Raw genomic sequence first — 20,943 nt, forward strand, 5'->3', positions numbered from 1 at the left:
TTAGTGAATATTTTGAAATTTTATTAATGACAAAGCAAAATTTAACACAGAAGTATATATACATAGGTTGTATTAAAACTAAATGTTTTAACTCTCAAATAGAAAACATACACATCTATTACAGGAATCACAAAACTTATCGCCATAAGGAAACTTTAAACTCCAGAGGCAAAAAAAAAAAAAAAATTATCTCCAATTTCCCCCATGAGAATCAAAATTGCAATTTTTTTAAAAAAATTGCAAATTTTAATTTTATACTTTAATACCTTTAGTTTTAAGACAACAGTTAACAGAATCAATTTTAGATACAGGCATTTTTTAACCTTAATATTTAAAAGTCCAAAATTATATAGAATTAATCCAAATCATATAGCAAAGAATTCTGAAAACTGAATGCACAATTGGTCACATGATCTTTAATGACCTGCACACTACCATCCTGCATATTGGTTTCTTTTATGCTGTCAAATCCAGGTATATTGTGAACCGTAGTTTTGTTCAGTAATGAAGATAGGTGATCTCCATCTGTTTCTTTCTCTTCAGTTATTACTGACTCGTTTAAGTTATCTTTTTCCTCATTTGAACAAGTAGCACTTTTTTCTTTTATAAATTCAGATTGCATTTTTGACTCAGGTTGCTGAGATTTTCCAAGTATCATTTGAGAAACATCAAGAGACTCTTGTTGAAAGCATGTAACTAAACCAAAGCTATCTGTTTGTAGTGCTTTAACTGCTATAGATGAATCACAATCAGTTGTAGAGGTGTTACAATGTTCTATATATTCCTTTTCAGTTAGATGACTTTCTTCATTTACTCTTTCCTCCTTTCCTTGTAGCTGATCAGAGTTACTACATTCTTGCAACTGTGTCAAAAGAAACAACAAATTAATAATTATTTTAAATAATACAAAATTAAATTGTACTACCCTCTGGAAATAAAATTTTTAACAGTTGTGAGGTAATAGCCCTTACAGACCTGCAGGTATACATCCAGGCTTCCCTGTCAAAATTCATCCTCCAGGCTGGGCACAGTGGCTCATGCCTGTAATCCCAGCACTTTGGGATGATGCCAAGGCAGGCAGATCACTTGAGGTCAGGAGTTCGAGACCAGCTTGGCCAACATGGCGAAACCCCATCTCTACTAAAAACACAAAAATTAGCCGGGTGTGGTGGTGCACACCTGATAATCCCCTCTACTTGAGAGGCTGAGGCAGGAGAATCACTTGAACCCGGGAGGTGGAGGTTGCACTGGGCCGAGATAGTGCCACTGTACTCCAGCCTGGGTGACAGGGTAAGACCCTGTCAAAAAAAGAAAAAGACAGGCAGCATTTGAAGGATGACTTTTTTTGTTTTGAGACGGAGTCTTGCTCTGTCGCCCAGGCTGGCACAATCTCAGCTGACTACAACCTCTGCCTCCGGGTTCAAACAATTCTGCCTCAGCCTCCCAAGTAGAGGGGATTACAGCCATGCACCACCACGCCCGGCTAATTTTTGTATTTTTAGTAGACACAGGGTTTCACCATGTTGCCCAGTCTGGTGTCCAACTCCTGACCTCAAATGATCCACAAAGTGCTGGGATTACAGGTATGAGCCATCATGACTAGTCGGCTGCCAGTCTTTTTTTTTTTTTTTTTTTGAGATTGAGTCTGGCTCTGTCACCCAGGCTGGAGTGCAGTGGCGCAATCTTGGCTTACTGCAATCTTTGCCTCCCAGATTCAAGCGATTCTCCTGCTTCAGCCTCCCAAGTAGCTGAGATTACAGGTGCCTGCCATGACGCCTGGCTAATTTTTATATTTTTAGTACAGACGGGGTTTCACTGTTGGCCAGGCTAGTCTCAAACTCCTGACCTCGGGTGATCCGCCTGCCTCGGTCTCCCAAAGTGCTGGGATTACAGGTGTGAGCCACTGCACCCAGCCTACTGCCAGTCATTTTTTAACAATGTAAACCTGGCACTAATATCCTGATTATATCCTTTCACAACAATAATCCATACTTTTCAACATGGTCTACAAAACTATTTAACAGTTATAAGCACATTGTTGAATTTCTTAAATTTTCTTGAATTCCTTTGATTTTTCAGAGCCGCCCTTCTAATACATATGTCTGTCGATTGTGGTAGTTACTAAATCATTTGCATCTTCAATACTGAAGACTATAAAAATGACCAAAATTAAGATTGAATTAGAAAGAACGTACAAATTGTATAACATAGTTCTCATGGTTTGAGAGTCAAAAAAGATTGTATGTCCCTGGACTAGTACTCAAACTTCCTAAGTGTTAGTTTCTCTTTGTTCCTCATTGTAGGGTTATTTTGGGATTAAATAATGTGAAAATGAATAGCAAAGTGTTTAGCACATAATACATACACAGACAAAAGGCTTTTCTTGGCTGGGCGCGGTGGCTCACGCCTGTAATCCTAGCACTTTGGGAGGCCGAGGCGGGTGGATCATGAGGTCAGGAGATCGAGACCATCCTGGCTAACACGGTGACACCCAATCTCTACTAAAAATACAAAAAATTAGCCGGGCATGGTAGCATGTTCCTGTAGTCCCAGCTACTTGGGAGGCTGAGGCAGGAGAATCGCTTGAACCCAGGAGGCAGAGGTTGCAGTGAGATGAGATCGCGCTACTGCACTTTAGCCTGGGTGACAGAGCAAGACTCCATCTCAAAAAAGAAAAAGAAAAACTTTTCTTCTCTTAACATCACTCTGCCCAACCATTATGTAAATTTTGTTTAAAGTTATGATATTAAGAAATCAATAATTTGTTAGGTTTTAACTCTGTGCTTCATTACTCCTCTATAGAGCCCATCAACTTCCTTACCTTTGCATTAATTTGAATCTTATTATCAGTAACTTGAAGAACTTCAATTAATGGTGGGGTCAAGGACATAGACTGTTTGAATGGAGAGCTCAGGACCTCTTCAAGAAACTCATTAACATTTTCTTCATTGACAAAGAACCTTTCCTAAAATAAAAAGGGAAAAAATATTCTGCCTAATAAGTCACACTTGACAACAGTTGTATCTCAAAGCAGCTCACAAAAATTCTCACATTGTTCAGGGTTACACTTTTTAAAATGTTTATTTTAATGTTATTCCTATGAGCTGTCTTAGAAAAATTTAAGTTTGGTATTGTACAGAGCAATAAGAGTTGTACTGAGAACAAACATAAATGTATAGAAAAAGAACCTAAAAGAAAGAGGTCTTGGTACTTTTTCTGTCTATTAAATCTGACCTTTTAGTATTTTTCTTTCTTTTTTTGTTTCTTTTGTTTTGTTTTTTTGAGACATAGTCTCACTCTGTTGCCCAGGCTAGAGTGCAGTGGTGCAATCTCGGCTCACTGCAACCTCCGCCTCCCAGGTTCAAGTAATTCTCCTGCCCCAGACTACCGAGTAGCTGGGATTACAGGCGACCGCCACCATGCCGGGCTAATTTTTGTATTTTTGGTAGAGATGGGGTTTTACCATGTTGGCCAGAGTGGTCTTGAACTCCTGACCTCAAGCTATCCACCTGCCCTGGCCTCCCAAAGGGCTGGGATTACAGGTGTGAGCAACCACAGCTGGCCTCTTTTAGTATTTCAGAAGAATAACATCATCTCTAGGGCTATAAATGGGATCCCAGATACAAAATATAATTCAGCTTTAAAACATCTCCTAATGAGGTGGCTAAGAAATATACATGAAAAGATCTATTCAAATTTTGTGTGACCAGTTGCCTTTTAGTTCTTGGGCAGGTAACAGCCAATTACAGTATTTTATTTCAAATAAGTGGTGTGTTTTTTTGTTTGATTTTGTTTTTGAGACAGAGTCTTGCTCTGTCTCCCAGGCTGGAGTGCAGTGGCATAATCACGGCTCACTGCAGCCTTGACCTCCCAGGCTCAAGTGATCCTCCCGCCTCAGCCTCTACAGTAGCTGGGACCACAGAACATGCCACCACTCTCGGCTAAGTTTTGCATTTTTTTGTAGAGACAGGGTTTTGCCCTGTTGCACAGGCTGGCCTCAAACTTCTGCACTCAAGTGATCCACCTGCTTTGGCCTCCCAAAGTGCTGGGATTACAGGCGTGAGCCACCACCACACCCAGCCCCCGCCCCCCCTTTTTTTCTTTTTTTTTGCCTTGAGACAGGGTCTCACTTTGTTGCCCAGGCTGGAATGCAGTCGCACACTCATAGCCCCCTGCAGCCTTGCCCTCCCTGGCTCAAGCAATCCTCCACCTGTGCCCCCAAGTGCCTGGGTACCTGGGACTACAGGTGCATGCCATAATGCCCAGCTAATTTTTACATTTTTGGGGCCTGGTGTGGCAGCTAACGCCCGTAATTCCAGCACTTTGGGAGGCCAAGGTGGGTGGATCACTTCAGATCAGGAATTCGAGACCAGCCTGGCCAACATAGTGAAACCCTGTCTCTACTAAAACTGCAATCACGTGAACCCGTGAGGCGGAGATTGCAGTGAGTCCAGCCTGGGCAACAGAGTGAGACTCTGTCTCAAAAAAAAAAATTTTGACATTTTTTGTAGATACAGGTCTCACTTTGTTGTCCAGGCTGGTCTCCAACTCCTGGATTCAAGCTGTCCTCCTACCTTGGCCTACCAAAGTGCTGGGATTACAGGCGTGAGCCACTGCACCCAGCCAAGTGTATTATATTTTTAAGCACTGGGATACTCCAGCGTGACATTAGCAAACTGTATAGTTATTAAAAGAATGAAGTAGAGAGCATATATTCAGGGCATTTTGAATCTATGCTCCAGAGAAAAAGTAAATTATGAAAAAAATTAGGCTGGGCACAGTGGCTCATGCTTATAATTCCAGCACTTTAGGAGGCCAAGGCAGGTGGATTGTTTGAGCCCAGAAGTTTGAGACCAGCCTAGGCAACATGGCAAAACCCATCTCTACAAAAAATACAAAAATTAGCCAGGAGTGGTAGCATGCACCTGTGGTCCTAGCTACTCCAGAGGCTAAGGTGGGAGGATCGCTTGAGTCTGGGAGGTTGAGGCTGCAGTGAGTCATGATCGCACCACTGCACTCCAGCCTGGGTGAGACAGAGCGAGACTCTGTCTCCCAAATAAATAAATAAATAAATAAATAAATAATGAGGTAGATTTCGAGATGCTGACATGAAAAGATTTCCAAACTATTACTAGAAAATGCAAAAATCACCTTTTACCTGAATCCCAAACACAAGGCAGTTTGTTCATGTCAAGTGAATACAGGTATATAGTTAGGGTGTGGGGAGAATAACCATATTAACATATTTTAAATTAATTTATAAAAGCAGTTCATTGTTGCCCCAAATAAAAATGTTTTCCTCTGTAGTTTTATATAAGCAAATTTTGTAATTACAAAATAAACACAGCTCATTATTTGGTCCAAATAGGTGGAAAATATCAGAAAGAAACAAGTTTCAAGTTATCTTATATTGGGAACATATATTCAGGGCAACTTGAATATGTGTTTCCCAGGTTGCAGTCCTCTATTTTGGCCCAAATAAACTCTCCACACACACACACACACACACACACACACACACACACACACACACACACAAATAAACTCTCTCTCCACACACACACACACTCTTCTTTTTTTTTTTTTTTTTTGAGAAAGAGTCTCACTCTGTCACCAGGCTGGAGTACAACTGCGTGATCTCAGCTCACTGCAACCTCCACCTCCCGGGTTCAAGCAATTCTCCTGCCTCAGCCTCCCAAGTAGCTGGGACTGCAGGCGCGCACCACCACGCCCAGCTAATTTTTGTATTTTTAGTAGAGACAGGGTTTCACCTTGTTGGCCAGGATGGTCTCAATCTCCTGACCTCGTGATCTGCCTGCCTCAGTCTCCCAAAGTTCCGGGGCTACAGGTGTGAGCCACCATGCCTGGCTACGTATTTTTCTTCCATTAAACAGTATTTAAAATCGTGAAAACCTACCAAACAAAAGTGAACCTTGGGAATAGAAAAATTTTACATTTAGAGTAATTGGCTTTGCTATTATTTGAAGATCCAGAATAACACAGTGTTACAGAAACATCCCCATCGAAAGCATTTCTAAGGTTCATGCCTCTGGGAAAAGACATCATCTTTGACTCCTTGCAAATAATACACCAAATATTTTAATTTTTAGTTATCCGAAGGAATATATAGTGGAAATGGTTATGATTAAAATACAGAAGATTTGCAGCCGGGCGCGGTGGCTCATGCCTGTAATCCCAGCACTTTGGGAGGCCAAGGCGGGTGGATCACGAGATCAGGAGATCAAGACCATCCTGGCTAACACGGTGAAACCCCATCTCTATTAAAAATACAAAAAATTAGCCTGGCGTGGTGGCAGGTGCCTGTAGGCCCAGCTACTCGGGAGGCTGAGGCAGGAGAATGGCGTGAACCCAGGAGGTGGAGCTTGCAGTGAGTGAGCCGCCCCACTGCACTCCAGTCTGGGCGACGGTGCAAGACTCCATCTCAAAAAACAACCAGAAGATTTGCATAAACTTGCCTTCTCAGTCTAATGACTGATGAAATGACTAATGAACTGAAAAAGTTACTGACCTCAGAGGCTCTGAAGATTTAGGAAAATTGTCAGTGAACACTGAAAACTTCAATACATATATTTAGTATTTATTTGTAAAGTTCTGACCTTGAAAGCCACATAACAGTCTCTTTATGATTATTTTCATGTAATGCATATAATATTATCATTATATATGTTCCACTACTCATGATTTTTTTCCAAAAATTTAACACTGAGAGCCTGGTCCAGTACAAAGTAAAGCAAAAGAGTTACATGCTGTTGTTCCATCAGCCTTAGAAAAATGTGATGATTAGTGAAGTAATTACAAATCTATTTCAGGCTTCAAAGATATAAAATACAGTTGCCCTAATCCCATTTTCGTCGTTTATTTTCTAAAATGTTAGCATACTTGAAAATCGGATTAAAATGTATTATTGAATATTTTCTTAATTGCTTGTCTACAAAGTTTTCTTCCCACATTGTGGGTTATTTTCATATTTACTAAAACAGTTACAGGAAAACAACTGCCCTTTCCTAAATGTCCCACTTCTGATGACAAAAACGGATACTCAGTTTCATATTTTATATTCTAACAAACTACCTTAGCTAGCCCAGCTATTTATTTTACCACTTTTGGAAGGTTTCCAATTAGCCATTTCTCATAGAGATACCCAACTCAAAAATTACACATGTAACTTCCTAGCAAATTTCTAGAAAAACGAGGGAAAAGTAAAATTTTCTCGTAAGTTAAAGCCCAAAGTCTAATACTTAATTTTTCTTTTTTTTTTTTGATACAGAGTTTCGCTCTTGTTACCCAGGCTGGAGTGCAGTAGCATGATATCGGCTCACTGCAACCTCCACCTCCTGCGTTCAAGTGATTCTCCTGCCTCAGCCTCCCAAGTAGCTGGGATTACGGGTGCCCGCCACCACGCCCAGCTAATTTTTGTATTTTTAATAGTGACGGGGTTTCGCCATGTTGGTCAGGCTGGTCTCAAAGTCCTGACCTCAGATGATCCACCCGCCTTGGCCCCCCAAAGTGCTGGGATTACAAGCGTGAGCCACCGCACCCACCCAACTAATACTTAATTTTAAATATATAATCCGTGCAGCTAGTGTTGTTTCTCAACACTCAACTCTTGTTTATGTTAAAAGAGCTAAAAAAAAATTACATGTAACATTAACAAAAACCACCAATTGTCCATTTATGAGTTTAAACAGTCTTCAGAACTTCAAATTTTAAGTTTTTTGTTTGTTTGTTTGTTTTTGAGACGGAGTCTCCCTCTGTCGCCCAGGCTAGAGTGCAGTGGCGCGATCTTGGCTCACTGCAAGCTTCGCCTCCCGGGTTCAAGCGATTCTCCTGCCTCAGCCTCCCGAGCAGCTAGGACTACAGGCGCCCGCTACCATGCCCGGCTAATTTTTGTATTTTTAGTAGAGACGGGATTTCACCGTATTGGCCAGGCTGGTCTAGAACTCCTGACCTCGTGATCCGCCCGCCTCGGCCTCCCAAAATGCTGGGATTACAGGCGTGAGCCACCGCGCCCGGCCGGTAATAGCAAATTTTTAAAGTGAGATAGGATATTTCAAATATGAGGACTCTGGAAAGAACTGTTACCTCCAAAGAATCGTTGTTTACACCATAATACCACTCTCTCCAATGTCCATGGCTCTCTGGAGATTTTGCCAGTTCTATCACTGCATTGTTTGAAGAAATGCTAATCACAGGTTCTGTGGTACTCAATTTATTCTCTGGAGCAAATTGCAAAAAGAAGGAATAAACTAAGTCTTGTGCGGAGAAGCGTAATTTGTACCAGAGGGGATTCAAATCTCCTTGAAGACTTTGCGGCTGGATCCGAGGCACCTGAATGAGCAGAGTCAAGGTTTCTTTGTCCTGATTACACAGTAACGGAGGACACAAAGGCTCCCCGCTCTTGGTCCCGGGACCACACATGGCGCAGGCTGAGCGCTCGCCGCCCGTGCCCTCCGACTCCTCGCGCGTTTCCACACTGCTATCTCCGCGCGCACTCTCTCTTCCCGCAGAAGAACCCCACGCCAGGCTCCGGGAGGACAAACAAGGGGAGCCTCCGCCACCAGGTGAGTTTTCTCCTCCAGGAGATGGCTCCTCCACGCTGCCCGGCGGTGACCCCGCGTGCCTGCTCAAGTCCTGCTCCCCCGGCTTGGGGACACGCTCCTCTCCAGCTGCGGCCGGCGGAGGCGCCACCTCCGGGTCGCCCAGGGTGGTGACCCCGGAGCCCGCAGCCCCAGCCACGCAGGTATCGTGGCCTCCGTCCTCGGCGCGACTCCCCGCGGGTCCCGCCTCCCCCTCGCGAGCGGAAGCGCAGGCCTGGCCGTCAGTTCCGGACCGGTCCGCGGACTCTTCCGGCGCGGCGGCGGCGACGGTGACAGCGGGCTCCCGGCGCGCGGCCGGCAGCACCACTGGCAGCGTAACCACCAGCTGCCGCCGGGCCTTGTTGAATTGTGCCTTGCCGCGGCCATCGTCCACTGGGTACGGGAGCGAGAGCCGCAGCCGATAGTCAGGTTTCCTCGAGTCGAGGCACAGCAGCTTTCTCGTGACCTCCAGCGCCGCCTGCTCGGCCGAGCGCAACAGCGGCAGTTCGATGGTGATCACCAGCTCATGGGGCACGGGGCTCGGGGCTGAGTCCCTGGAGCAGCGGTAATCCTGGAGGTCCACGTGGTGGCGCTGCACCACGCTGTAGCGAGGCTCGGTGGGGGCGGGCTGCAAGGCCGCTTCCGGAGGGGAGGGCGGCCGGGGCCCGGGGGCTGCCGGGTACTGGTAAGGGTAGGGGAAGTCCGGGAGAGGACCCTTCGGCTCCCCGTCAGGCCTTGCGGGGATGACCCCGGGCAGGGGCGTGCGCAGCACCGCAGCCTCTGGGGTCCCCTTATACTTGGCCTTCAGGGTCTTGGCATTCCTGCGGTCCAGCTTCACGCCGAACTGCTTCTCGACGGCCTCCAGGGCCGTAGCGTCCAGCATCTGGCGGAAGCCCTCGTGCCGCCGGGCCAGCGCAAGCGCGTCTGGATGGAAGACCACGTCGTAGACCATGTAGCGGCTGCTGCTGCGCCCCGCGTACTCGCGGCCGGGCGCCAGGCTGTAGGGCAGGGACCAGTGGCTGCCAGGAGCTGCGCCCCGGTCGCCACCGGAGCCGGGTCGGCTGCTGGGCGCGCCCACCAACGCGTTGCTGCAGACGTTCACAAAGCAGCGCCGCGCCCCGTCCAGGCTGGTGCGCAGCACATGGCCGGGCTCCGGGTGCACGAACCGCACTTCCACCCCGCGCTCACGCTCTAGCGCGGTGATCTCCGCCTCGTAGCGCCGCCGGTTCTCCGGGTCGGTGAGCTCCTCGGCGTACTGGGAGAACATTCGCCGGAACTCCGGGTCCTGGAAGGCGGAGGTGAGCCGCTGAACCTCCTCTCCGCTCAGGTCCAAGTCCTCCAGCGACGAGGAGGCCGCCGCTTTGGCCATACTGTCCTATGGCTCCTCGCCCTCGGGCCAAAGGGGATCAGTCTGACACTGGGTTGGGGGATCCGCCTCAGAGTCTCTGGGCAGCGGACAGTGACGCGGTGGAGGTCGGTAACGGCTGGAAAATTGAGCCTTGAGCAGCGCGTGCTTGTTGTCATAGTTACACCACTAACATTCGGGAGGAGGGGTAGAGATCATGGTGGAATAGGCCGGGCGCGGTGGCTCAGGCCTGTAATCCCAGCACTTTGGGAAGCCTAGGCGGGCGGATCACGAGGTCAGGAGATCGAGACCATCCTGGCTAACACGGTGAAACCCCGTCTCTACTAAAAATACAAAAAATTAGCCGGGCATGGTGGCGGGTGCCTGTAGTCCCAGCTACTCGGAAGGCTGAGGCAGTAGAATGGCGTGAAACCCAGGAGGCAGAGCTCTTGCAGTGAGCCAAGATCGCGCCACTGCACTCCGGCCTGGGCGACAGAGCAAGTCTCTCAAGGAAATCATGGTGGAATAGTGGAAATGCCAGAAATAGCCCTCTTAGATTCCTCAAACCAACCCACCACCGTACTTTGTTTTGTTTTGTTTTGTTTTTCTTTTTTTGAGACAGAGTCTCGCTCTGTCACCCAGGCTGGAGTGCAGTGGCGCAGTTTCAGCTCACTGCAAGCTCCGCCTCCCAGGTTCACGCCACTCTCCTGCCTCAGCCTCCCGAGCAGCTGGGACTACAGGCGCCTGCCACCACGCCCAGCTAATGTTTTGTATTTTTACTAGAGACAGGGTTTCACCGTGTTAGCCAGGATGGTCTCGATCTCCTGACCTCGTGATCCGCCCGCCTTGGCCTCCCAAAGTGCTGGGATTACAGGCGTGAGCCACCATGCCCGGCTACTTTCTCTGTTATATAGATTCCTATGCCATGGTGTAGTTACTTCTGCAGAATAACTATTGTAACTGTCATAATTTCCAGCATTATGTACATTATCTCATTCATTGTTCACACCACTTGAAGATAAAAACCTCATCCCCATTCCACAAACAAGAAGATGGGACCTGAGAAGTTGAACCAAGGTCACAGAGCCAGTGTATTCAACAGGCGAATCCAAACCTGTTTATCTGCCTTTTTTCACTTTGCTAAACCAACATTTCAATCTTTTTCGTTGTTATTGAAATAGTCTCACTCTGTCTCCCAGGCTGGCATGCAGTGGTGGGATCTCGGCTCACTGCAACCGTAGCCTCCCGGGTTCAAGCAATTCTCCTGTCTCAGCCTCCCAAGTAGCTGAGATTACAGGCGCCTGCCACCACGCCCGGCTAATTTTTGTATTTTTAGTAGAGATGGGGTTTCACCATGTTGGCCAGGCTGGTCTTGAACTCCTGACCTCAGGTGATCTGCCCTCCTCGACCTCTCAAAATGCTGGGATTACAGGCGTGAGCTACGGCGCCCGGCCAACATTTCAATCTCAGTGTTCCTCCTTTGCATTTTCTGGCGATTCCACTATCATATTTACCCAGTTAAAACTCATTTGGGGCAAGACATATGGGCAGGCTATTCATAAACAATTACCAGTGGCCCGTGAACATATAAAACTAACTTCATTAATAATAAAAATGCAAATATACCACATTTAAACTACCAAAATAGCAAAATTCTTACTGTATTTCCTTGGGGTGGGAGTAGACTTTAGTAAAATCTTTCTAGAGAGCAGTTTTGCAATTGTATCAACACCATTTATTCATTTATGTATGTATGTATATATTTTTGAGACAGGGTCTCTGTTGCCCAGGCTGGAGTGCAGCTTCAACCTCCTGGGCTCAAGCAGTCCTCCTGCCTCAACCTCCCAAGTAACTGGGACTACAGGCATGTGCTACCATGCCTGGCTAATTTTTTTAGTTTTTGTAGAGATAGGGTTCTCAGTATGTTGCCCAGGCTGGTCTCCAACTCCTGGATTCAAATGATCCTAACACCTCGGCCTCCCAGAGTGCTGGGATTATAGGATTACAGGCATGAGCCACCACACCAGGTCCAAAACCTTTTTTTTTTTTTTTTTTTTTTTGAGGCTGTCTCACTCTGTTACCCAGGCTGGAGTGCAGTGGTGCAGTCTTGGCTCACTGCAACCTCCGCCTCCCGGGTTCAGGCAATTCTCCCTGCCTCAGCCTCCCAGGTAGCTGGGATTACAGTGACTCACCACCACGTCCGGCTAAGTTTTGTATTTTTAGTAGGGATGGGATTTCACCATGTTGGCCAGGCTGGTCTCCCACTCTTGACCTCATGTGATCTGCCCACCTCAGCCTCCCAAAGTGCTAGGATTACAGGCATGAGCCACCGCGCCCGGCCTAAAACCTTTCTAATGTGCATATTTTTTTGACCCAAATGCCCTTAGAGTATTTGACACAATACTCTTAGAACATTCTCAGGGTGACATCATTTATGATTCTAAAGGTTTGAGAAGAATCTACAAATTCAACAATGGAACTGATTGAGCAGGTTTTGGTAGAGCCACGCAACAGAGTTTTGTGCAACCATTCAAAATGATCATATGGAAGTATATTTATTTACTGGAGTAATTATTTATTCATTGGTAATTGGTTAATTCAGTGATCATTTTTCTATTCTCAGCAACATTTAACACAGTTGATGTTGGCATTACCTCAGTGACAAGACACTTTCCAGATTTCTCTTCTGTCTCATCACTCTCATAGTTTTGCTCTGTAGGTATCTACTTCTTTTCAACTTCTACATGGAAATGCCCCAAAACTGGGACCCAATCTCTTACCCATCTATACTCTCCTTCAGAAATATATTTACACTCACAAATACTTGTCTTAGACTCAGATTTTACACTCCTATATTCAGCTGCACGTTTGAGGTGTCCATTTGAGTGATTAATGCATAAGCTACTCAGGCTTGAAATGACCAAGATCAGAACTCCTGACTCCTCTTTTCCCAAACCACTGCCTTATCTTATGGTCTCTTGGAAGCATTCAAAGCAGTTGACTGCCCCTTCGAAACACATTTTTCTCATATTTTGCAGAACTCCAAGCTCTCCCATTTTCCTCCTCCTTTATGCTCCTGCCAGTTCTGCAAATGTGGGAGTCACCCAAGGCTTTGTTCATCAGCCCTCTTACCTAATCACATTTCTTCCAAGATGTCTTATCCAAGCCCATAGTTTTAAATGCCATCTGTGTTCAAATTAGTCCTTTCAACAGATATTTATTGTGTGCTTATTGCACTTATTATATAGGTAATTAACAAAGATGTGAAGCAGTTGCATTGCTTTTTTTTTTGAGACAGAGTCTTGCTCTGTCGCCTAGACTGGGGTGCTTTGGCGCGATCTTGGCTCACTGCAACCTCCGCCTCCTGGGTTCAAACAATTCTCCTGCCTCAGCCTCCCAAGTAGCTGGGATTGCAGGCACCTACCACTGCGCCCAGCTAATTTTTGTATTTTTTAGTAGAGATGGGATTTCACCATGTTGGTCAGGCTGGTCTCCAACTCCTGAGCTCAGGTGATCCGCCCACCTCGGCTTCCCAAAGTGCTGGGATTACAGGCACAAGCCACCATGCCCAGCCAGCAATTGCACTTTCATATCCTGGGAGTATATATTGGAACACTGTTAACATAAGGCTTACGACAATGAAATTCTCCCAGATACACATTCAACAGAAACACATATCCCCACCAAAACACATGTACTACAATGTGTGTATTCATAGCGGCACTATTTCATAGTTGACAAATTCTGGAAGCAACCCAAATTCTCATTCATAGTAGAATGGATAAATGTAAATATCCACCCACACAATGCACTACTCAACAGTATAGATGAGTATCATTAACATAATGGTGCTTGAAAGAAACCAGATGTAAAATAATACATATGACTCTGTCATATAATAGACAAAACATGGCAAAATAAATCTGTTAAGCCAAGCTAGTGATGGCCATGTTGGGAGAGCTTCTGGGTGAGGGTCTGTTAATCTTGGTTACATTGGGTGTGCAATTTGTGAAATTCATTGTGCTGTACACTGACAGTAGATTTTATGTATCTTATACTTTTAGAGTTAAAAAATGTACTTTTTTTTTTTTGAGACAGAGTCTCCCTTTCTTATCTAGGCTGCAGTGCAGTGGCACAATCTCAGCTCATTGCAACCTCCGCCTCCCAGGTTCAAGCAGTTCTCCTGCCTCAACCTCCCGAGTAGCTGGGATTACAGATGCCCACCACCACGCCCGGCTAATTTTTCTATTTTTAGTAGAGACGGGGTTTCACCACGTTGGCCAGGCTGCTGTCAAACTCCTGACCTCAGGTGATCCACCCTCCTCGGCCTCCCAAAGTGCTGGAATTACAGGAATGAGCCACCTTGCCTAGCCTAAAAAAAAGAAAAAAAAAAAAACAAAAAAACTTTGCCCTCGTGGATCTCATCTGGGGTGAGACTAGTGACTCCAAAATGGTATCTCCAGTTCTACCTGACCACTGAGCTCCAAGAGACTCACATGCCACTGCCCCGCAGTTATCCACCTGGATGTTTGATGGGCATCTCACATTAACAATTCTACGTAGAAATCTTGACTTTTATATCTAACTTGTTCTGTCCCCAGTTGCACTAAATAATACCGCCTACCCAGCTACTTAAACCTAAAACATAAGCTGATTCCTCTTTCCCTCACCCTGCTGCCATTCAGTTACATAGTCCTGTTGTCTCTTCTTGTACACTCCAAATATATCCACTTCTATTTCTGCTCTGAGCCACCATCATCTCCATCGCAGACTTGTGCAATAGCTTCCAATCGGTCTCTTCAGCTCTTCCCTTCTGACAATCTCTTTTCCACACAGTTGCTTTAGTGATCTTTAAAATCAAATCAACTTACATCATTACCTGCTGAAAACCTAGTAACTTCATATCCAAGTTCCTTATGTGTGTCTACACTTAATCCCTAACACACTTCGTATTCACCATCTAGTTTTCTTCCCCAATCAGTCTAATGTCAGAATACTCTTGACTCCTGTGCAGCCTGGGCACAGGCCACTGAACCTCAAGACCTTAAATGATGTCACCTTAGTGACTCCCTGCAACATGCTTCTCCCACCTCCAACACCTCATATAAAATGGCCAGCATTGTTTTTTGTTGTTCTTGTTTTGAGATGGAGTTTCACTCTGTCACCCAGGCTGGAGTGCAGCAGCGCGATGGCGGCTCACTGCAACCTCTGCCTCCCGGGCTCAAGCAATTCTCTTGCCGCAGCCTCCAAGCAGCTGGGACTAAAGGCATGCATCACCATGACCAGCTAATTTTTGTGTGTGTGTGTTAGTAGCGATGGGGTTTTCTCCATATTGGCCAGGCCGGTCTTGAACTCCTGACCTCAAGTGATCTGCCTGCCTTGGCCTCCCAAAGTGCTGGGATGACAGCCATGAGCCACCATGCTTGGCTTTTTTTTTTAACCATGGTTTGCATTTGGTATTTTCTTGTTATAAGGTATGGCTCTCCCCATTTGAAAAGGTAAGCATCATGAAATCTAGGACCCTGCCTTTCTGGTTTACCACTGGATTCTCTGATGTCTAGAACATTACTGGGCAGGCAGATGAATGAATATAGTAAAGAAAAAAGCAAGTTTAGTATGTATAGTATGATCCCAAAATATTTTTATAGAGAAAAATCTGGAACCACATTTACCAAAATATTAACAATATTTCTGATAGTGGAATTGTAGGTTGTTATAACTTTTTCGTTATGCTTGCTTACATTTTATAATTTTCTATGAACTTTAGTAAGTCTTAGAATACCCTACCGTTAGGTTTTAAAGCTTTGCATCTAAAATAGCTTTGAGACATAAAGATGAGTTCCAAAAGGTTTAAAGCACCTGAGGGATGTGTAAAATTGCGCTCTTTTCTATTATAACCCTGAGGTCAGTGAGCATAACCAAGGATTAATTGTCAACTTATTTTCACTCACCTTTGTAACATCAAAATTCTGGACGTTTGACCTTAGAAAAGGCATTTCCAAACATGAATACATGAACACACCATACTTCTCAAAGGACAACAAACTACAACTGGTTGTTTAGAAGTGATAATGGCCTTTAGGGTTCCCGAACCCTCTGAAATTATGTGTAGGGGCAGGCTCATGTGGGGTTTGGGGACATGGGTCTCAGTAGAGGCCCATAGGGCCCATAGCTTTCATTAGATTCTCTGAGGGTTCCTGCCCTCTGCTTTGCCAAGTTTCTTACTATTCTTCTCTTTCCCTGAAGAATCTCTTTGGGAAAAGACAGTGTACAGTTGTGGAAGAGCCCCCTTGCGCAAAACAAATGTTCTCTTGCCTAAAATTCATCCATTAAGGAAAGCTATCCTTAAAAAAAAATGGGCCAGGCGCAGTGGCCCACACCTATAATCCCAGCACTTTGGAAGGCCGAGGTGAGTGGATCACCTGAGGTCAGGAGTTCAAGACCAGCCTGGCCAACATGGTAAAACATCACCTCTACTAAAAATGCAAAAATTAGCCAGGTGTGGTGGCAGGCGCCTGTAATCCCAGCTACTTGGGAGGCTGAGGCAGGAGAATCTCTTGAACCCGGGAAGCTGAGGTTGCAGCGAGCCATGATTGCACCATTGCATTCCAGCCTGGGCGACAAGAGTGAAACTCCGCCTCAAAAAAAAAAAAAAAAAAAAAAAATTAATGCCTTTTGGAGGGAGAAGTGCCTAGGTATTGAGCCATTATCAGTTATTAACCCCTTTGTGCAAACTCTCTTATCCTATCCTTCCGCAAATACTGCATTTGCTCTCTTCAGATGCCATTTGCTCTATTTATTGGGAAGTAGAGGTCCAGAGTAGATGGCTGAGACCTACTGACTTAAGTGAGATACTGTGATAGCACATGCCAGATCCTAATACATAACAAACAGCTTCATGAGACAAAACTTAATGCACTGGAATTTTCTATTCTGCCATGACTCATTAATATTTCAACCCACTGATCAGTCTGACCTTCAGTCTGAAACACTGCTCAAGATAAATGATCTTGTATAGCTTCAGTAGCATGTTCAGTAAGGAAGTAGACGAAGGCAGGACAATACCATGCTGGTGAGGCGCCTGGACTCCAGTCAGATAACCCAGCATCAACTCTGCTGTGACCCTTACCAGCTGTGTGACTTTGGGCAACTTATTTAACCTACCTATGCCTGTTTTCTTCATGTATAACTAAAGGTAATAGTGAACCTAATGAGGATTAAATTGCGCAATGAATAAGCACTTACCACAGTGCCTAGCATAGTAAACATTTAATACATGTATTAAAGAATTGGAGCAATGGTCTTGCAACCTTTTCCACAACCCCCCCAGCCCTTTAATTCAGAAAACCTGCCTAAAAATGAAGCCCAAAGTGTAAGCACAATAAAAACAATAAAAGTGGAGCCTTTGAATAGAGTGGGTAGGAGCCTTGGCTCCAGAGAAAACGCATATATGTGCATAGGATCAGAATGAAATGTCCCATTTTAAGTTTAACTTCCCTGCTCTGAGCTACCACCACCATTACAAGAGGACACTAAATTTCACAGATGGTGGTGAATGACTGGGACTCACCTGATTTTGCTTAATAAGGATCTCTTATGGACCACAAAATTAAATTCCTATGCCTGTAAGGCAGGGAAAACAGTTCATGAGCACAATCCAATCTGTAAGCATGTCTTCTTGGTTGCAAACTGCAGTTTAAATTAGTGCTTGCGAAGTCAGGATATTGTACCGAAAAATCCAGATTTCTCTAAAATGGCCCCATAGGCCTGGTTTCCTGCATGGCTGCCCCTGGCTGAAGAATGCTTCATTCGGTCTGTCTAGTCTCTGGCATTCTGTGGTTTCCCTACAGAAACCACGTGTTTGCTTTTTTTATAGTAGAGAAATCTTACCACTATCTTTGTGTGTTAACAATCTGGCTCCTGCTTTGAGGTGCACCTTCACTTAATGGTGCCTCGTAAACAGATTGCAGCAGTGAGATCAGCCGGGCTTCAGCTGATTAAACACCCAGTTGGGAACACCCAGCTGGGAACACACTGTCTCTGTTCTTTACTAAAGCAAAGTCCACTCTTTCACACCGGCTCCTCTGCTGTCCTATCTTACAGACCTTGGCTTTCTTTTCCATCTCTGGACGATGTTGATCCTCACCTGGTTCTAGTTCCTGCCTTACCTTATTCTAATATTGATGGCCTGCTTCTGGCAATTTACACTGCCTTGTTTCACTTCACTTCATCTTGTTTAACCCCTAAATGCACCCTACTTTCACTGTGTTCTTGAAAAGATCTCAAAATACCTCTGCTTTAATTATAGAAGCAATTATGTATCCAGTGAATGAGAGGACACCTTGATTTCAATTTCCATTTATAAACTTCTGCCCATCATCATTCATATTTAGCTCTGTGAGTCTCATAACTGGACCAGCAGCCTTGCATGTCTATTTTACTGCCACTTTCTAGGCCCAAACTGTTTAAATTTATGTCTTGATTTCATCTTTAAACTTTGATTTTACCAGGTTATTCTTGAAATTAAAGTTAAACCTTGCTCTTCTAACATTAGGCCCCTTCTAACATTCTTCCAATTTTCCATCCCCAAACCACATATCAGATTGTCATGTTCTCTTTGCTGCTAAATTAACTAACTTATCACTGCATTCATATTAAATTTCCTTGAGGAATTTCCCTTTCACTGTGTCATTTTTATATTTTTTTATTAGTACCTTTTCTCTCAAAAGCTAATTCTCTTTGAAAGCAATGTCTTCCAGTCCAGGCTCTTTGTAATTTTTTTTTTTTTTTTGAAACAGAGTCTCACTGTGTCGCCCAGGCTGGAGTGCAGTGGCCTGATCTCAGCTCACTGCAACCTCTGCCTCCCAGGCTCAAGTGACTCTTTCATCTCAGCCTCCCAAGTAGCTGGGACTACAGGCGTGTGCTATCACACCCGACTAATTATTGTATTTTGGGGGGTTTTTTGTCTTTTTTTTTTTTTTTTTTTTTTTGAGATGGAGTCTCTCTGTCGCCCAGGCTGGAGTGCAGTGGCGCGATCTCGGCTCACTGCAACCTCTGCCTCCCAGGTTCAAGCGATTCTCCCTGCACTCTAGCCTGGGTGACAGAGCTAGACTCTGTCTCCAAAAAAAAAAAAAAAAAAAAAAGTATATACATATCCACATATTTTTATTTCTTTCTCTTTTTTTGACAGAGTCTCGCTCTGTCACCCAGGCTGGAGTACAATGGCACAATCTTGGCTCACCGCAACCTCCGCCTCCCAGGTTCAAGTGATTCTCCCTGCCTCAGCCTCCCGAGAAGCTGGGATTACAGGTGCCCGCCACCATGCCCAGCTAATTTTTGTATTTTTTTTTTTTTTAGCAGAGATGGGGTTTTGCTACCTTGGCTAGGCTGGTCTCGAACTCCTGACCTCAGGTGATCCACCCGCCTTGGCCTCCCAAAGCACTGGGATTACAGGCGTGAGCCACTGCGCCTGGCCCCCATATATTTTTCTTAAAAGACTATGCAGAAAATATTTTTCCTAGAAAACTTTCTCAAGTATACCATCATATTTATCACTTAGTATCAAAATTTCACAAAATACAAATTTAAGCAGAACATCCTAAAGTTTACCATAATTTTATTGTAATATCAGAATCACATAAGATATACAGTTAAGCAGAAAACTGATGAATTTTCTTCAGATGATCTTTAAGAATCTCAAAAGCCTTGAAGTTTGCTGAAAATAGAAAAAAAAATTAAATATTTGGAAACCTAAGTTGTATACTTACTAATAGTTGTAGTTAATTTTTTTTAAATAGGTATAGTTAATTGATTTTTAAAAATAGGTCAATACATACATACTGTTTCAAATTCAAAAGGAGACTCTAAAAAATAAGTCATTCTCATGCCCCCTTTTCTGCTCCCAAAAAGCAAATGTATGTCTTTTTTTTTTTTTTTTTTTCCGAGAGGGAGTCTCACTCTGTCGCCCAGGCTGGAGTGCAATGGCGTAATCTCGGTTCACCGCAACCTCTGCCTCCTGGGTTCGAGTGATTCTCCTGCCTCAGCCTCCTGAGTAGCTGAGATTATAGGCACTTGCCACCATGCCCGGCTAATTTTTGTATTTTTAGTAGAGACGAGGTTTCACCATGTTGGACAGACTGGTCTTGAACTCCTGACCTCAGGTGATCCACCCGCCTCAGCCTCCCCAAAAGTGCTAGGATTAGAGGCATGAGCCACCGCGCCCAGCCAACAACTATATGTCCTTTATAAAGGTAGACTAATTTAAAAAAAAAGTAGCCGGGCACAGTGGCTCACGCCTATAATCCCAGCACTTTGGGAGGCAGAGGCGGGTGGATCACCTGAGGTCAGGAGTTCGAGACCAGCCTGACCAACTTGGAGAAACCCCATCTGTACTAAAAATAAAAAATTAGCCAGGTATGGTGACGCATGCCTGTAATCCCAGCTACTCGGGAGGTTGAGGCAGGAGAATCTCTTGAACCCAGAAGGCGGAGGTTGCAGTGAGCTGAGATTGCGCCATTGCACTCCAGCCTGGGCAACAAGAGCAAAACTCCGTCTCCAAAAAAAAAAAAAAAGTATTCTAATCATATATAAGCACATGTATATGTGGGCTTATGCTTTAAAAACACATACAGAAGTGATAGGATATTATGCATACTTTCTACACCTTTTTTCCATTAGTAGTAAATACATTATCTATATTTACTTCTTTGAGGCTTAGAAATTTAAGTAAATCAGAAAGTTCTGAATAAGTACAAATATTTAGATATATATACATTTTAAAAATTTCTTGGTATAAAAACTGCAGTAAAAAGGCTGGGCGCAGTGGCTCATGCCTGTAATCCCAGCCACTTTGGGAGGCCAAGACCGGTGGATCACCTGAGGTCAGGAGTTTGAGACCAGCCTGGCCAACATGGTGAAACTCCATCTCTACTAAAAATACAAAAAATCAGCCAGGCGTGGTGGCATGTGCCTGTGATCCCAGCTACTTGGGAGGCTGAGGCA

The 20,943-nt window shown here is 44.7% G+C and overlaps 2 protein-coding genes and 1 long non-coding RNA gene across 6 annotated transcripts in view; 1 reads left to right on the top strand and 2 right to left on the bottom strand.

Moving 5' to 3' along the window:
• Positions 1 to 19,402, bottom strand: DNAAF2 (dynein axonemal assembly factor 2). 2 transcript variants are annotated; one of them, XM_014347558.5, is made up of 3 exons: positions 8,104 to 19,402; positions 2,822 to 2,965; positions 1 to 862 (listed from the first exon to the last, which is right to left on the bottom strand). In XM_014347558.5, exons 1-3 carry the CDS (start codon positions 9,964 to 9,966, stop codon positions 356 to 358), a joined length of 2,514 nt encoding a protein of 837 aa, XP_014203044.3. In that variant the 5' UTR covers positions 9,967 to 19,402; the 3' UTR covers positions 1 to 355. The 2 variants fall into 2 exon arrangements, with proteins under 2 accessions (XP_014203044.3, XP_034793400.1); XM_034937509.3 differs by lacking the exon at positions 2,822 to 2,965.
• The window catches only part of LOC134728954 (uncharacterized), a 26,608-nt gene continuing 15,422 nt past the window's right edge, over positions 9,758 to 20,943 (top strand). Inside the window, exon 1 of one of the 2 annotated variants that reach the window (XR_010109800.1) lies at positions 9,758 to 9,895. This is a non-coding gene — a long non-coding RNA (uncharacterized LOC134728954). Of the gene's footprint in view, positions 9,896 to 9,934; positions 10,071 to 20,943 lie in introns of those variants that run through there. The other variant, XR_010109799.1, reaches the window with a different exon arrangement.
• The window catches only part of POLE2 (DNA polymerase epsilon 2, accessory subunit), a 47,281-nt gene continuing 45,879 nt past the window's right edge, over positions 19,542 to 20,943 (bottom strand). For both annotated transcript variants that reach the window (XM_008957116.4, XM_003831744.5), the window contains one exon: positions 19,542 to 19,657. In XM_008957116.4, the coding sequence (XP_008955364.1) occupies positions 19,639 to 19,657 (19 nt within the window). In that variant the 3' untranslated portion in view covers positions 19,542 to 19,638. The remainder of the gene's footprint in view (positions 19,658 to 20,943) is intronic.

Source organism: Pan paniscus, chromosome 15 (assembly GCF_029289425.2).
Source record: "Pan paniscus chromosome 15, NHGRI_mPanPan1-v2.0_pri, whole genome shotgun sequence".
Taxonomy (NCBI): Eukaryota; Metazoa; Chordata; class Mammalia; order Primates; family Hominidae; genus Pan; species Pan paniscus.

Bases quoted from the DNA above. Each gene is read 5' to 3' on its own strand.
- DNAAF2 (XM_014347558.5), bottom strand. From the start codon at position 9,966: ATGGCCAAAGCGGCGGCCTCCTCGTCGCTGGAGGACTTGGACCTGAGC. The intron at 2,966-8,103 runs GTAACAGTTCTT...TTTTTATTTTAG, and splicing joins TAAACAACGATTCTTTGGAG to GAAAGGTTCTTTGTCAATGA. The intron at 863-2,821 runs GTAAGGAAGTTG...CTTTTGACACAG, and splicing joins AGATTCAAATTAATGCAAAG to TTGCAAGAATGTAGTAACTC.